This window comes from Zootoca vivipara, chromosome 3, assembly GCF_963506605.1.
Source record: "Zootoca vivipara chromosome 3, rZooViv1.1, whole genome shotgun sequence".
NCBI lineage: Eukaryota > Metazoa > Chordata > Lepidosauria > Squamata > Lacertidae > Zootoca > Zootoca vivipara.
Genome location: NC_083278.1, coordinates 90,103,766 through 90,119,907, shown reverse-complemented (window position 1 = coordinate 90,119,907; position 16,142 = coordinate 90,103,766). Strand labels below are relative to the sequence as shown.

The window sequence follows — 16,142 nt, the reverse complement described above, 5'->3', positions numbered from 1 at the left end:
ACATTAAAACATCAATCTTTAAAAAACTTCCCTAAACAGGGCTGCCTTCAGATGTCTTCTAAACATCACGTACCGTAGTTGTTTCTCTCTTTGACATCTGATGGAAGCAGTTCAACTTCCAAGGTGTGTTCGAAAACGGAAGCATTCACTTCCAGGTTTTCGGCATTCGGCTTCTGAAATGTTTGGCAGCCAAGACATTCAAAAACTGAGGTTTGACTGTACACATATACCAGCTGGGTGCGTCATTTAGTTTATAATGCAGCCCAGCACAACTCATGATCCTCCAAGCTGAATATAGCCCTGTGTATAAACAGCCTGGTCTTGAGTCCCATCTGTGGTTATAAAGCAGGAATGGCTGTCAAGCCATAACGGATGGCTGCTAAGCTGTTTTTCTGCTCTGTGGATCACTCTTGTAAACTTGCTCTTATGTAATGAGCAAGAGTAGCACTGGAGGATTAACTAGCATAGCCTAAAGCCCAGGCCCTGCTGCTCCTGCATAAAAAGACCACAAATGCTCATGCGATATACCAGGGTTGGCCAGAAATAGCACTGAAGCTTAGAAAGCTAAGAACTATTCAAGTCCAGTTATTCATTCTGTTTATTGAATTGGAAAGAAAGGGAATACAAATATTTGTTAAGTGCTGTGCACTGACATGGAAAAGTGTATTTTTTTAAAAACCCCAATAAAAACAAAAACCAGTAATTAATGTAGTTTGAATGAACATTTTAAAAGATATGTTTAATATACTACATATTTATAAAATAAGGTGTTCTGTAAATAATTAGTAAAACAAGTGAAAATAAATATGGAGACCCAAAGTTCTTATGTTTTAATGTAATATAGTAAAGAAACTTTAAACTACTTAATATAATTCAAGAGGAGTAACAAAAATCCAGAAAGTTTAAGAACGCAATCCTTTGAAACATTTAATATCAGTCCATAGCAAATAGTCATTACATACCAAAAGCTCTAAGTGTTAACTAGTTCCACCACAACTCCATATAAATCTTGACAATTTAGAAATTTGAGAATAAAAGTTCTTTTCTTGATCTCTACAGCTTGGTTTGTAAGTACACACATGCTTTGAGGATCCGTTTCTTCCTCATACATTTTCAAGGAGCCGACAACTTTTTCCATCTGTGCCGAGAAGTGTTAAGAATTAAATCTAGTACATTTATCCTAACAATGAAACACTTAAAAGATGGAGCACACTGAATTTCAAATTTATAAAAATATATTGGTATTAACCAAAATCTTAAAGTTAGAGGACACTTCACATACACACAACATGACTTAAAGTATGCAGTAAAACATGACATGTACCTAGAACAGTTGGTTCCATGACTGTTTTGTGTTTCACGCACACACATTCATACCACACGCACACACACTTTGCTGAATCCAGATCATCCAAAGTCAGCAAACAGGAAATGGGGTTCTAGTTTGTGTTCCAGCAACTAGAGCAGCTACTGCAGACAACACTGCACAAGTTAAGTCCACCCTGTTCAAAAAGTGTCAAAGTGTTTCCAAAGTTCTACTAATTGTCAAATGAGCGGTTTGTTCTATGGCAGCTGAAAATGGACTCAAGCCAATGCAATATACATTTTAACCATATATAGGATTGATACTCCAGTTTAACAGTTCCATTTGAAATGCATCAAATTGAGGCAACATGTGCTTTGGGGGTATTGACAAAGGGCACCAAGTTTTACTGAAAATTGGTTCTCTTCCCCTTCTGATCCTACCCCAAAATTAGAAACTAGACATTCTTCTGCTGTTAACTAAAATAAAAATTACAAGAACTCTCCCAATGTATCTTTTGCCAGCACAGGACTGGTTTAAGAAAACATTTTAACTTAAAGCCATTTTTCCCTTTGGGGTGGGAATTAATTTTTTTAATTAAGATGGCACTAAACACCTAGTATTAAATTACATTCAACAGTATCTGCTCGGGAGCCAGAATGAGACTATTGGCAAAAGTTGGGTAGCTTTCACTGGTGACTTCATATCAAAACTTGTATTATGATCCCCTAATTTTAAAACTAAAACCTTAAATAAGGGAACTAAGCCACACATTTACAAGGTGATTTTAAGGGCTATGTAAAAAACTGTTTCTTCTTTTGTGCTCCTACTTTTAAAATCACTTACCTGATCTGAGAAGCACTGTGGCAAGATACTGTAGTGATTTATAGCCAGTGTGCATATTTTGGAGTTGATGGGTACAAAACCTAAGGCAAAATGCAAACTACTGTATCCTCTTTCCCATTCATCGCCTTCTGCTCATGGTAAGATATGGCCAGTAATCAGTGATTGCTCTAGCCTAGAACAGAAATGCCTTCCTCATATATAAAAAAGAATGTTGAGATAAGCCTATTCCTTGACTTCTTCCCTAACAACAGTGTCAGTCTAGGGTTCTTTTTTATCTGAGATGCAGAAGTGGTGCTTTTCAATCTACATATCAATAAATTTAGGCTCCTCAACTATTTAAGGTCACTCACAAGAAATCCTAGCATTGTTATTGCAGTTAAGTTTGCTTCCAGACAGATCTTGACTTTATTTGGTTCAGTTGTATGTCAAGAAGCAGAAATTAAAACCACCTCAATCTGAAGAGCTTCCTCTTGAAGTTGCGTAGTCTGTATTATGCAACTGAATTTAGAAATGGCACTCTCAAAACACATGCTTCTCGTTCAGCTCCACACTCAAGTGCTTTTTTATACGTTGGTGTTTTTTAAATCCAAGAACTATTTCATAAGAGGTGAGGAAGCATAAGCAGTAGTGTGTCCACTTTATTTTGCTCTTAATTTGGTTTCCTGCTGGTGTTATGCGTTTCAAAGAAAAGGAAACAAACTGGTCAATTTTTTTCACCACAACAGCATCCTTGCAGGAAGTCTTAACTACAAGCATCAGATTGAATAACCTATAGAAATCTAGTAGCACCAAATCAAACTGATTAGTGCACACTTCATAATTCATTTCCAATTTCCTTTCCAATCTCCTAGGGTAGTTTTGAGTTTGCAAGCAGTACCACTAGCACCATATCGGTAATACAGCTGTGAATTTTAAAAGATACAGAATGAGGGTATCTGCAAAAGTAAGATTTCATACAGGCTCAGAGATAAGACTACAAAAATGTTCCAATTAAAAAAAACAAACCTTAATGTCAAATGAACAGAATACATGTGAACGGACAATTGTAATAAATGTAAGGTAAAATTACACATAAAAAGCTGAAACAGAACAGCTTAAATGCATTGAAGACTGGATGTAAATTTCTTTGCTGCTCCTAAATCCATGAGGAAGCAAGGCAGCGGCATTCTGTTGTTTAAAGATTTCTCTGTAAACCTGGTCTGCACATACATTTTAAGCGAATTGGGTAATTGTAATAGTGTTGTGTGCTTGTTCAGAGACAATCAAAGTTAAACAACTGAATTACTACATTGATTGGAATACCACTTGTTCCAGTCGGGAGGTATTTAAAGAAATTCAATCATGAATCTCTGATCAAATTAGAAGGCTCTGAAGGAAAACTGTAGCAAGTCTGAGTTAAGGGATACATGCCAAGTGCAATAGCAATAACTCATATTCCTCATCACAGAATCTGTGCCTAAAAAAACATGCACAAGGGAGCAAATTTCCTTCTAGTCCTGTGTCTTTCCTAATGTTAAGACCTTTTCCATCTGTAGCTTCTATTTTAGCTGGTACTACAAGGATGTGTTAACTGTTCTTTTATTGTGAGTTGCTTTCTTTTCTGTTCTTTTTAAACTTAAGGATGGCCCTAAGTGCATTTTCACCCTTTAACTATAAGAGAAATTCTGAAACCAACTAACTATGTCAAACACCTGGTTAGTTCTCTGAGTTTTAGTATGTATCCTCTGCACAAAGATAGTTAACAGCACCTACTCAGAAACAGTTCCTGGAGAAAGAATGATCTGGAAAGTTTGTACAAGGTATGTATTTAATTCACAGCAGACAGTAAACTCATTGATTTATTTATTTTTAAGATAATGCTATAAAGTACTATTCTCATTTTTAGGTCTTTACTATGTTTTAAATAAGAACCATTGCACATTAAGGCCAATTTAGAATTTTCATTTATTAAATTTCAGAAATTACATTGTATTGGTTTAGTTGGCGATTCTGAAAGTTCTCAAATTGTTTTATGTTGGTAAACAAAGTTTCTTTTTAAAATAATACTTTATATAGCCTGTGTAAAACTGTTGCCAGCCAAATGGTCTTACACAACACTCCAGAGGAGCACCAATTATACTGCAGTTACTTGTAGATGACACTTTTTAAGCTGGTTTCAATTCCAAATGTATACAAATGAAGTCATTTTAATGCTATAAATTATTTATTCATTTATTTTTCTTAAAAAAGAAGATTGTGCTGTTAACCCATTTACAGGGCAACAAGCTAGGTGAAAAGTACAAAACCTTTTGTCAAGTGTGATACTGAAGAGTGCTTTTCATGTCATTCACTGGTTTAAACATCTGGGTTTAGATATACTGTGCAACGGGCAAGGCTTAGAATCCATGAACCAAGCTGCAAAGATCTCAAGCTAAATAAGGCGGAGAGACTCACAGAAAGAAGAGAAGGAAAGACTTTCCTATCCAACATGTACTCTTCAGACTACAGCACTCTTTCTATCAAGCCTTCTAAACTGTTAAATAAAAGGTTTCCAAACAAGCATTTAAACTTCATTACACAGAAGAAGAGCAACAATAACAGTAGTCTGCCTGACAAAATGGCAGAAGGGAAAATGTATATACGGAGTTCAATGGTTAGCCTGAATGTAGCACAGTTCTTCACAACCGATGGGGGGTTACTTCAACATGGTGTCCAACAACGTTCTAACGACGTGCTTCATCTCAACTGTTTACTATGAAGCAAGGTGGTAAAATGTTTGGCCCCAGTTGGGCTTCAGAAATGGTTCTTTTTTTCATGACGAGCATGTCTGTCCAGCTATCAATCATGTTTGTTTGCACCAAATCCCAAGCCATTTAAAATACGACTAAATTTAAGTTAAACAGAAGTCGTCTGCTCCAAATTCACCATCAACTATCCATGCTACTGCATTCCTCTAAGGGGGGGGGGGGAGATGGAATGTAAAAAGAAAAAAAATAAGACATATCTTTAAAATCATAGTTCACCTCAGCCATGATATAAATATGTTTTCTTCAGATTTACAAAAGACATACACACAAACCCATTTAGGGCAACCCAACCCAACTGAGCAGCTACAATTGTCATCATATTAGTTCTGAGAGTCCAGCAGGGGCTTTTAAGCAACTTGCTTCACTCTGGGAGGTACAGAAATCATTTCTAATACAAGGCCAATGGGAACAGGGGCTTTTCGTGCACAAGAGACCACCTCAATTGAATTGATACTTCCCCGTGGGAGCAGGCAGCTGCCAAAACACACATTTAACAGTGTGATAAAGTAATTAAAAGGTTGAGAAAAGTTGTAGTAAAATCCATTTTAGATACAGTACTCAGATGGAAGGAATAAGAACTGGTACATGGGGCTTTAATTTTCCCCAAGATTACTTTGCAAGCAACTTCATGAAAATGTATTCTAAATCAGAATAAAGCAAGCATTTCTAAAAGAATGGAAAATGTTTTGCAGACTGGAAGCCAAATTAAAATTTTGATACATTAAGAAAATAACATTTTTGCACCATGGTGCAATGTATTGACTTACACCTATAGACACAAAAACTTCTACAGCCTTGCATATTAGAAAGTGTATACATCTAACAAAAAACTGTTTGTGAAGCACTTGTTTACTACAGTCTAGTTTTCACATATGATTGTATCTCTTTATGCTGCACCAGCTTTGCAAAAGAAGGGCATCTTGACAGAGCAACGGAAAAATTAGTCCTGGCTTGGACTAATACCCAGATAGGACTTTTCCATTTCTGAGATAGCAACTGGAACTAATTCAAAACCTGCAGAACCATTGGCAGTAAAAGGTTCCAGGTGATACCTAAGAAGCAGTCAAGAATTGAAGCTCAGGTTTGTCTCAGCTATTGAAGCTCTCTCCTTCTCATGTAACAGATACAGCTTCAATTAACAAAATGAGGAAGATACCCTTTCATTTCAAAGCAAAGAAACAGCTACATCATCAGTTTCAATTGATCTTTATTCTAGTTTGCTAGGGTCCAGATTTCTTTTCATTTCATGCCAACTTAAAAAAAACACAAAACTACCAGGTTCAATAACATTAAAATAGCTTGCTGCAGCTTCTAACGGTTCACACAAGGTGTCTCCATCTGATTTTTGGCAATCCCCTGCCTCTCTATGCAGCCCCTCTAACGCTGCAATCCATATTGTTCAACATGCTTCTTTTGACTCTCAATAGACTTTTTAGGGGGCACAGGGAGAAGAGATAATAAAATTCATTATGTTTGTGACCCAATATTATTATTACTATTAGTAGTAGTAGTAATATCCCACATTTTTTCCAGACCTGTACTCAAGGCAGCTTACAGATAAAATGCAGAAAGTGCACACCATACTTCAGTAATTTATCTCCTCTGTTATTTCCCCTCAAGTCTCATCCTCTATGTAATCTTCCTTTACATTTCTTTCTTGGTTCATTGGGCTATATTGCACCTCACTTATCATTCTTGTTTTTGTGCTCTTTAACTTAATTTCTTCCCAGTCCTTAGGCATCTTGTGAGAGGTTATAGTTCAAGCCAACAGGTACTACCACCCTGTTCTGAACTTTTTGTAGTTTCACAAGGTAACGAAAGGAGGTACTAATACACAGTATGATGTGAATCTGACCAAGTCCCTTTACCCAGTCCCATTTACAGTAATAATACTGAGGCAGCCAGTTCCTCACACACTGTGGTGTACAGCTTAATTATTAACCAAGGCTGCGGAGACCCTGGTTCAAATCCACTCTAAACATGCTGGGTGACTCCAGCCTGTCATTAACTTCCAGCCTATCCTATCTTACAGATCTATTGTGAGGACCAAAAGCTTGGGTTGGGGGGGGGGGGAGTGAAGAATACTATTTATGCTGCCTTGAGCTCCTTGAAGGAAAGGTGGCATACAAATAAAATAAATTCCCAAAATAAAATACAGGTGACTCTCGGGCTTACGCTGGAGTTACGTTCCGGGGATAGTGCATAAAGCCAAAACCGCATATAGTCAAAACACATTTGGTTCCATGGTGAGTGGAGTGGAATTGCCAACATCGCTCCCCCGACCCTGACCCACAACCTCTTTCCTGCCCCATTTTTATTCTTTTGCCAAGTGTGTAAAGCTGAATGCACACACATTAAATGTGCATCAGTTGTGAGTTACCTGATTACAAGTAAGTAAGTGCAGCTTACCAAATTCCTCTTCTATAAAAATTAGATTTGATTTACCTTCAATATCCTGGTTGTCTACAAAAGGTGCTGGTCCCCATATTCTAACAGTGCCATCGTCAGAGGCGCTGGCCATCATGGATGGAATTTGTGGGTTCCAGCTCACACAGTTGACTGTGCGTGTGTGCCCCGTCAGCTCCGCAATTGGCAGCTCGCTACGTTTGTGCCAAATATATACTTTGTGATCTAAGATGAGACAGGAGGGAAGAAACATGAGGCATCCCAAAATTTAAAACATGTTCCGGCACTTATCCATGTATTAACTGTTTCCATGTTAAAATTCCATGTTATGTCCAAGAACTGATATCTGCTGAGTAATGCATCCAATAGCTTCAAGAAGCTTCTTTTATGGCATTTAGAATCCTGTATTTAAACTAACAACAAGCACTCATCTTCTCTGCAGGTTGAAAATATTTGTAGGTAGCTGGAACATAATACAGCTATAAGTAGGCTTCATATTATCTAAGTAAGAGTGTGAGTGGTTTGGGTGTTAACTCCTTACTCTAGACTTCTACATGCATCAAGACTGGAATCAAGCTCTAGTCTCCCACACTTCCTTCATATTCTTTCTGTCCCCCCTCCACCTCTACAGGTGGTATGGGCAACTTCCAAAAAGAACACAGCTATTTCAATGTGGGATCCCAACTAAAACTGGGTATTAAAAATCCCTTTCTCTAACAGGTTCAATATGTAGGGCTATGGAAATTATGTATTCAATTAACTACAGGAAACTCTTTATTCACTGATTAACTTTTGCCTAAGAACAGAGAAGTGGGCAAACTGCAAGGCCCACTCTTCATCTTTCCAAATGTACAGGTAAGGGAAAGGGAGGAGCAACAACCACACAGTTGCCTTTAAGTATCTTATCCTATCCGAACAATTCTATCAATGGAGGCAACAAACTCCATTTCAAAGGCTCCAAAACACCATGTTTGTGTTGTTACAGAACAACATATCCACATAAAAAGTGTACAAATCTGAACAGTAGCAATGTGACATGAGACAACTTTGTGCCATTCTTGCGCCAATTGCTGTACTGACTGCGCCCATCTAAACTGTAGATTATACAGAGATAGCTGCAGATCAGATGTACAACTCTCTGCAAAACACAAGTCACAATGACTACCAAAAAGTGAGATTTCTGCTAAATATTAATATTCCATGGAAGCAAACTTGTGACTTGGGAGTTAAATACTTGATAAGGCAGAAGCAATTACATGAAGAACGTCAGGTAGTACAAGAGTTATTTTAAGTTTTAGAAGTTAAACAACAATGTTTGAAAATTAAAACATGACAGTCCATTTCCAAAAGTACTCACTTATTTCCCAACCCCTATAAATCGTGCTGTGACCTACTTGCTGAAGTATTTTATAGAAGTGCTGTCTCTATCATTAAAAAAATCAAATTACCATGACATCTAAATTGTATCAAAGACTCCTACTTGTATTTCCATTTTTAACCTACCAATTTTAAACTATACTGTGTAAGCTTCAAGTCATCACACATTTACCGTAAGGCTGCAACACACAGCACTTACTCATACGGTAGAAAGATATTTTCCCCTCTACTTTATGGATGTTTATGTACACACGAGTTAGACGTGCATTTTACTCCCAGGGAAGACCCTTTGATGTTTGGGGCTGGTAGGTGGAAAGCCTACCTAGCTGAGAACATACCTTTACACTTAAGAGCTTATGACATTTAAATCTGTTACTTTTTTTGTACATAGAGACTTTCACAGCAGCCATATTTGCAACAATTCAGTGCAAAGAGGCAACAGCCTCAGGCAGTCGGAATCTAAATTAGGTGCCATCAGCTTCAACTACAGCTGGGTAGTTTTTAGACACTGAAAATGAAAAAAATAAAAAGCTTTTCTAAGTTGACCTGGATAAATTAAATTCACATTCATGTCAAACAAACAGTAGGCTGTAACTAAGTGATTTGTTTATGCAATCCTGTGTGGTGTACAGAAAAACTGATACACCAGAGAGTTAATACAGTTGATTAGACATTCCCGGGGCGAGAAATTATCTGGAAGGGGAAGGGGATTAATGCATGCAATAGGAGTGGCACAACTACATACAATGGCAATACAGTTAAAATACAAGGCATCAATAAACAGGCTGTTCTCAGGTGAAAAATTCTCAAGTTAGTAGTAAAGAAGAAGCACTGTTTCAACATACTTTATGCAGAGCCCAACTATAATTGACCTCTTATCCATACCAAAACCACCTTCTCCTAAAGTTTCTGTAAGCTACAGGACAGGAGTACTGTTGTCCACACTGTATATATCACCATACTATTACCCTCACAGAGTGAGAGAGTAAGCTCCTTAATGCCTAGAAAAGCTGTCAAACAGGCCACTCACAGAACCAACAATAGAAAACGCTAAGATGACAGTCAGCTTGCTCATAGCCAAAGTTACTGAACATGCTAGGTCTGCTACAGGATATGAAACTTGTTTCTCTCACTATAATTAGTAATTATCCTTGAGATGTCAGAACTCATCTGGATTTACATAAGCACACCTACCTTTGGAAAAACAAGCCTACATCAAATAAAAATTGTATCCCTGTACACCACACTCATTCTACCAATACTACAAGCTGTTGCCATGAACAATAGCCTCGTACATTCAACCTCCTGTGCTACTAGATGACTTTTATTCTTTCAGCAAACAAATCATTTTTATGGAAATAACTTTTTATATGGATTGGCTTGGTCACTGTGAGAATTGGATTAGATGGGCCTTTGGTCTGATCCAGCAAGACTCTTCTGTTGTTTGTGTGAATTGTTGCTAGCATATTTACTTTACTTGTTAAGTAGAATACTACATCATTCCCCTACATAGGAAGAATGTGCTTGAAATATATATAACACACAGAAACAGATCTTAAAAGCAAGAGTTACCTTCACTGCCACTAGCGATGAAGTCTTCATTATGGCCTCCAAAACATGAGTGAATCGTGTAAAACCCTTGTGTAACACCTTGGTACTTTCTCACTAAAACTCTGTCTTGCAAGTCCCATAAATGAACTCCCTAAGAACAAAGAACAGGGTGGAGGTAATGTAACATTACACAACCTAATTCAGAACAGAAAAAGCAATCCATTTTATGTGCACAAACAATGGTTTATACCCCAAAGTTACATGAGCAGAAGGTCACTTGCTCAACAGAGATTTCTTGCCTACTCCTCTTCACTGCAGATTGCCTGCACCTCCAGACAGCCTCTGCCTGGCATTGAGGGACCTTCAGAAAAGGCCCCTGAGGCTCAAGTGGGAAAGAGATGCAGTGTGTACAAGCAACTTCCCATTTACACAAGTGGCTTCAAGAGGATACGGAGGTTGTGATATGCAGCACTAATGGGTACTTGTTCCCCTTCTGCCCCCCAGAAGAATAGACTTTAGAATCCGGGAGGAAAGGGAGTGAGAACATGTGCTTGTACAGTTTCCATGGCAATACAATGGAGAATGTAGGCAGGACTTTCCCTCTCATTCATGAGTATGAAAGGCATAAAGCGAAAGGCCAACTGAACCACTTACCTGAGTTGCTACGTTTAACAAAGCTAACCGGCCATTTTTCGAAATCGTAAAAGACATAATTGGATGATCTTCTTGTACTCTGAAAAATAAAACATAAGATGAGAGTCATGACTTTGTATTCAAAATTAGCATTTCTACCCAATTTAACTCGTCTCATTATACAGTGCCTTGCAGACACATAAGGCCCAATCACATCTACACCATTTGCCTATTTAGGGCCTTTAAAAAAAGCCCAGTTTTAAAGCAGGTGTATGAACAAGAAACCATATGGAATTTTAAATCATCTTAACTCAGTTTCAGTATTTGGCAAAGTGTACAATGATCTGTTTATGTAGCACAACATGAAGAAGAGGTAGTTACATGTTTCTGTCTGTAAGGTCCTCAAAGTTATAGCCCCGAATTCGCTGGTGTGTGTCTGATGCCAACACAGTCTTCCCGTCACTCAAGCACCACAGGCATTGCACTCTCACTCCTTCCCAGGAGTCAAGGAGATTACCATCTAAATCCTAGACAGGAAATGCATGCAGTGAATTAATGAGAAAGGTTGCCTTCATTTAAAGCAAATTGTAACATGAAAAATTTGGGTTATAAAAGCAGTTAGCAGTATGTAAGTATGTGCTCACACAGGGGAAAATATATTCCAAGACCTGCAGTTCATATCTGGCAGACTTCAGAGCCCCTTAACAATTTGACTGCTAACTTGGTTTTCTATATACAGTGGTATCTCAGTTTTCGAATGTCTCCGTTGACGAACATTTCAGTTTTCGAACACCGAAATGTTTCAGTTTTTGAACGCGCCTCGGACGTTGAACATGCACATAACCTCCGTATTGAGTTTTTTGGTTTTTGAACATTTTCAAACGTTTTGGAACTTAAACAGCCTTCTGGAACGGATTATTCAAAATCTGAGGTACTGCTGTATCTTCATCTAAAAACTTCCCTTTTTTCCCCCAGGCAGTGCTGTTGACTTCGAACACACTAGTTTCAATCTCTCCACCTAGTCCAGCATAGCAATAGGGGTACAGATCTTTCCCTGCATAGTTTTTTGTTTGGGTTTTTTTTAATACTTTGTATAAGGATCCTTTCTTATTTCCTATGTCTTACCACAACCTAATAATTGCCGGCACTGCACCAGAGCAAGAAGGGGACCTTTTCAAAGAGGCTTTATTTTTGCTTCAGATAAGTATGCTTAGTATTTCACTGGAAGAAAAACACTCAGCAAATTCCAAATGGTAGGTTTCTACAACAGGTTATACTTAAGAGGCTTTTCACTGTGAAAGAAACCCTTACAAAATATATTCTAGTACAGATATACACAGCTACTCATGCAGAACATAGAACCACAGAGACAGCATTAAGTGCAAAGTCTACAAGAAACTGATGACACTTTGCATTGTAAAAACAGTACTTACACACTGATAGAACTGTCCACGCTGCCCTCCAGTCACAAAACGTTTTCCATCTGGATTCCAGGCCACACTTGTTAAACTATCTTCATGAGACTGACTCATCTTTGTCCTCAGCTCCCCTGTCTGTAGGTGAAGGAGTATAAAGTCAGCTTTGAAATGTTAACTACATGAACATTAATGCCAATGAAAAATTTGCTTAAGAAAGCAAATTTCTAACATTTACTTAAATTTTTAACCTGCTTCATAAATTCAGGGTAGCTTACAAATAAATAATAGACACTAAAATAAACATACATACATACATACATACAGTGGGGGCTGCCACCCCTGTTCACACTCTATCAGCAGCCACACGAACTGCAACGTGACAACAGCCTTACATTGTTATGTATATAGGATATATAAACATACATAGTAACTGACAACATCACTGGAATACTGTTGGTAATAATGAATAGAAATCAATTATCTGTTTTATATAGATAACCATGTATTAAGCAGATTTTCATGTCTCTCCAGAGTGGTGCATGCTCTAGTTATCTCTCGCTTGGACTACTGCAATGCGCTCTACGTGGGGCTACCTTTGAAGGTGACCCGGAAACTACAACTAATCCAGAATGCGGCAGCTAGACTGGTGACTGGGAGCGGCCGCCGAGACCACATAACACCAGTCCTGAAAGACCTACATTGGCTCCCAGTACGTTTCCGAGCAGAATTCAAAGTGTTGGTGTTGACCTTTAAAGCCCTAAACGGTGTCGGTCCGGTATACCTGAAGGAGCGTCTCCACCCCCATCGTTCTGCCCGGACACTGAGGTCCAGCTCCGAGGGCCTTCTGGCGGTTCCCTCACTACGAGAAGCCAAGTTACAGGGAACCAGGCAGAGGGCCTTCTCGGTAGTGGCACCCACCCTGTGGAATGCCCTCCCACTAGAGGTCAAAGAGAACAACAATTACCAGACCTTTAGAAGGCATCTCAAGGCAGCCCTGTTTAGGGAAGCTTTTAATGTGTGATGGATTTCTGTATTTTAATGTTTGATTGATTTCTGTATTTTAGAATTTCTGTTTTGTTGGAAGCCGCCCAGAGTGGCTGGGGGAACCCGGCCAGATGGGCGGGGTATAAATAATAAATTATTATTATTATTATTATTATTATTATTATTATTATTATTATTATTATTATTATTCCATACTAAACATCAAGAATAGTATCAATACTTCAATTATGGTTCCTGTGACCACACTATTGATTATCATACTCTAGCAACGAACTTCAGATTAATAACCCTTACCTGTACATTCCATAGCCAAAGCTCAGAGCAGTCATCTGGACCACAGGCAACAAGGTAGTTGTCATCTGGACTCCAAGCAATGTAGGAAACACCATATGCATGGCCTTCCAGTGTCTTGAGCAGTTTTAGCTGGTGTGTATCCTTTAAAAAAGAAAATATTGCAACAATGTCTATCTGGGTTGTTACTGAGATCTACCTGCAGTTTTAAGCAGTTGTCTTTGAGGCCTAATCTCTCGCTGCCTCCTCCCAAAACAGTTTAGCAAACCAACAAACCAAGTCTTGTTTACCAGTTCCACCTTACCTCAGGGTAGACACATGCTCATTTTCTGCCTACTCGACAGAACAGAAGTCTAGGAAAGGCTGTACCAGGGCAAACCAAGAAAGGAGGTACACAGGAAGCCTTACAAAGCAACACAGAACCGCCTCTCCATTCTGGTCTAACAACATTCTTGGAAACCAACTAATGAAAAGCAAAATACTTTCAAACACAGATAGACATTAGGGCGATAAGCAGAAGTACTAGTGAAAGGAAGGCTCTGGACTAGCAAATGTAAACCTTGGGCACAGTAACTGTTTGCACCTTTTGCTCCTCAAAGAATTTTGCCTAGCTTTTGTATGTTCTAGGGCTGGGCGATGTTAGGTTTTCAACATTGTGATGTATCACTAGCCAAACAGCGCAGTTTGGCGATAAACCGCAATGTTGAAACAAGCTGCATTGGCACCAGTCGGCAAGGTGTGGGGTGAAACTGCCTTAGCTCTCACTGCGGCAGCTGAGGTGCTTTCACTTGGCAAGGCTCCTGCCCCCAGCTGAGCAAGCCCCAATGTCCCTGCTGGTTGCATGCGAGCAGCAGGGACCTCGGAGCACCTTTCTGAGGCTCCCTTCACTGGCTTGGGGGGCAGGCGTGCTACCCCACTTGCTTGCCCCCCACTCCCAAAAGACAGACCAGGCGGTGGTAGCCAAGCGTACAGAGACTGTCAGGACTGGAATTGTATAATGCCATTCTATGCATGATAATACAGCGATTGTGGTGGCCACTAACTTAGGCAGCTCTAAATGGGAGTTAAAGACATATATTCTATTAAATTGTCTATCAATAGTCACAAAAGCTACTGGTATATAGAACCTCAGATTCAAAGGTGGTATACCTCTTTGTACCAGTTACTGAAAAGTAACAACAGAAGAGGGTATTATCTTTCCACATTGCTTGTGGGCTTCCTAAAGGCACCTAACTAGCTACTGTTGAAAACAAAAAGCAGGATCTGATGTATTCTTGGTCTGGTATGCATAGATTTCAGTCTAGGTAATGTAATTCAGATTTTGGAAGGAGCTATTATTTAGTCCAGTGGCGGAGAATCCTTCAGATCAGGGTTTCCCAAACTTGGGTCTCTAGCTATTTTTGGACTACAACTCCCATCAGGACTAGAGGTCAGGGATGATGGGAAATATAATCCAAAAACAGTTCGAGACCCTAGTTTGGGAAACACTGCTTCAGATGTTGCAGGACTTCCATCAGCTCCAGCCAACCTGGCCAATAGTTAGAGATGATGGGAGTTTGAGTCCAGCAGCACTATCCAACATTTCAGTCAAATAACCATTCATCAACAGGCTTCATCAATTAAGTTATACAGAGTGCAAAAAGCAGATACAAAGTAAAAAATGTTGACATTTTAGCAGAATTTCAGAAGACACAAAAGGAGCCACATTACGGGGAAGAAGAACACATCTATCCAAGACCATTGGCAAGTCTCACCATGCAAGAGACTTACTGACTTTTAAGATTTCAACAGACTGACTGAGATAGGTATCTCCTATTCTAAGCAGGCTTTATTTCCAATACAACCCGCTCCAGGAAACTAATCAAAAGTATTGGTTGAACAATTGAGCAGAGCATAGCCTAAAACACAAAACTGATGCAAACAGAAATACACCAAGAAATACATCTAGGAAATAAAGTAATGCACTAAAAATTAAAGCTTAATGACTAAGGAGTGATGTGCCAAATTTTATGCTTATGTGTCAGAAGATTCTGGCGCACAAATTTACAAACTTACTGGATCAACCTGCCATATAATAACAGTTGTATCCTTAGATCCTGTTGCTAGTTTAGTGCCGTCATTTGAGAATTTACAGAACCACACTTCATTACAGTGCTCTGTAAGTATCTGCTGCGTGTAACATGGGAACTGTTTCCTAAAAATACAAACAAAGAAAGGATTATATAGTAGATTCATAGTCAGTTTACTTGAGCTAGTACATATCCCAATAAAGCATGGATTTGAGAGTAGGATTTTACAAATACCGTATATTCTGGCGTATAAGACGACTGGGCGTATAAGACGACCCCCAACTTTTCCAGTTAAAATATAGAGTTTGGGATATACTCACTGTATAAGAAATATGACCCGGCGTATAAGACGACCCCTGACTTTTGAGAATATTTTCCTGGGTTAAAAAGTAGTCTTATACGCAGGAATATACTGTATACAATATGAAACTTCTTTTGCTATAGCACCTTAGTTTTT

At 38.8% G+C, this 16,142-nt stretch overlaps 1 protein-coding gene across 1 annotated transcript in view; it reads right to left on the bottom strand.

Moving 5' to 3' along the window:
• Positions 1-580: 580 nt before the first annotated feature.
• The window catches only part of WDR26 (WD repeat domain 26), a 38,178-nt gene continuing 22,616 nt past the window's right edge, over positions 581-16,142 (bottom strand). The window contains exons 7-14 of the mRNA XM_035111428.2: positions 15,672-15,810; positions 13,620-13,760; positions 12,336-12,455; positions 11,284-11,429; positions 10,924-11,002; positions 10,291-10,420; positions 7,381-7,566; positions 581-5,081 (exon numbers count right to left, since the gene is read on the bottom strand). Coding sequence (XP_034967319.1) covers positions 5,056-5,081; positions 7,381-7,566; positions 10,291-10,420; positions 10,924-11,002; positions 11,284-11,429; positions 12,336-12,455; positions 13,620-13,760; positions 15,672-15,810 — 967 coding nt within the window. The 3' untranslated portion in view covers positions 581-5,055. The remainder of the gene's footprint in view (positions 5,082-7,380; positions 7,567-10,290; positions 10,421-10,923; positions 11,003-11,283; positions 11,430-12,335; positions 12,456-13,619; positions 13,761-15,671; positions 15,811-16,142) is intronic.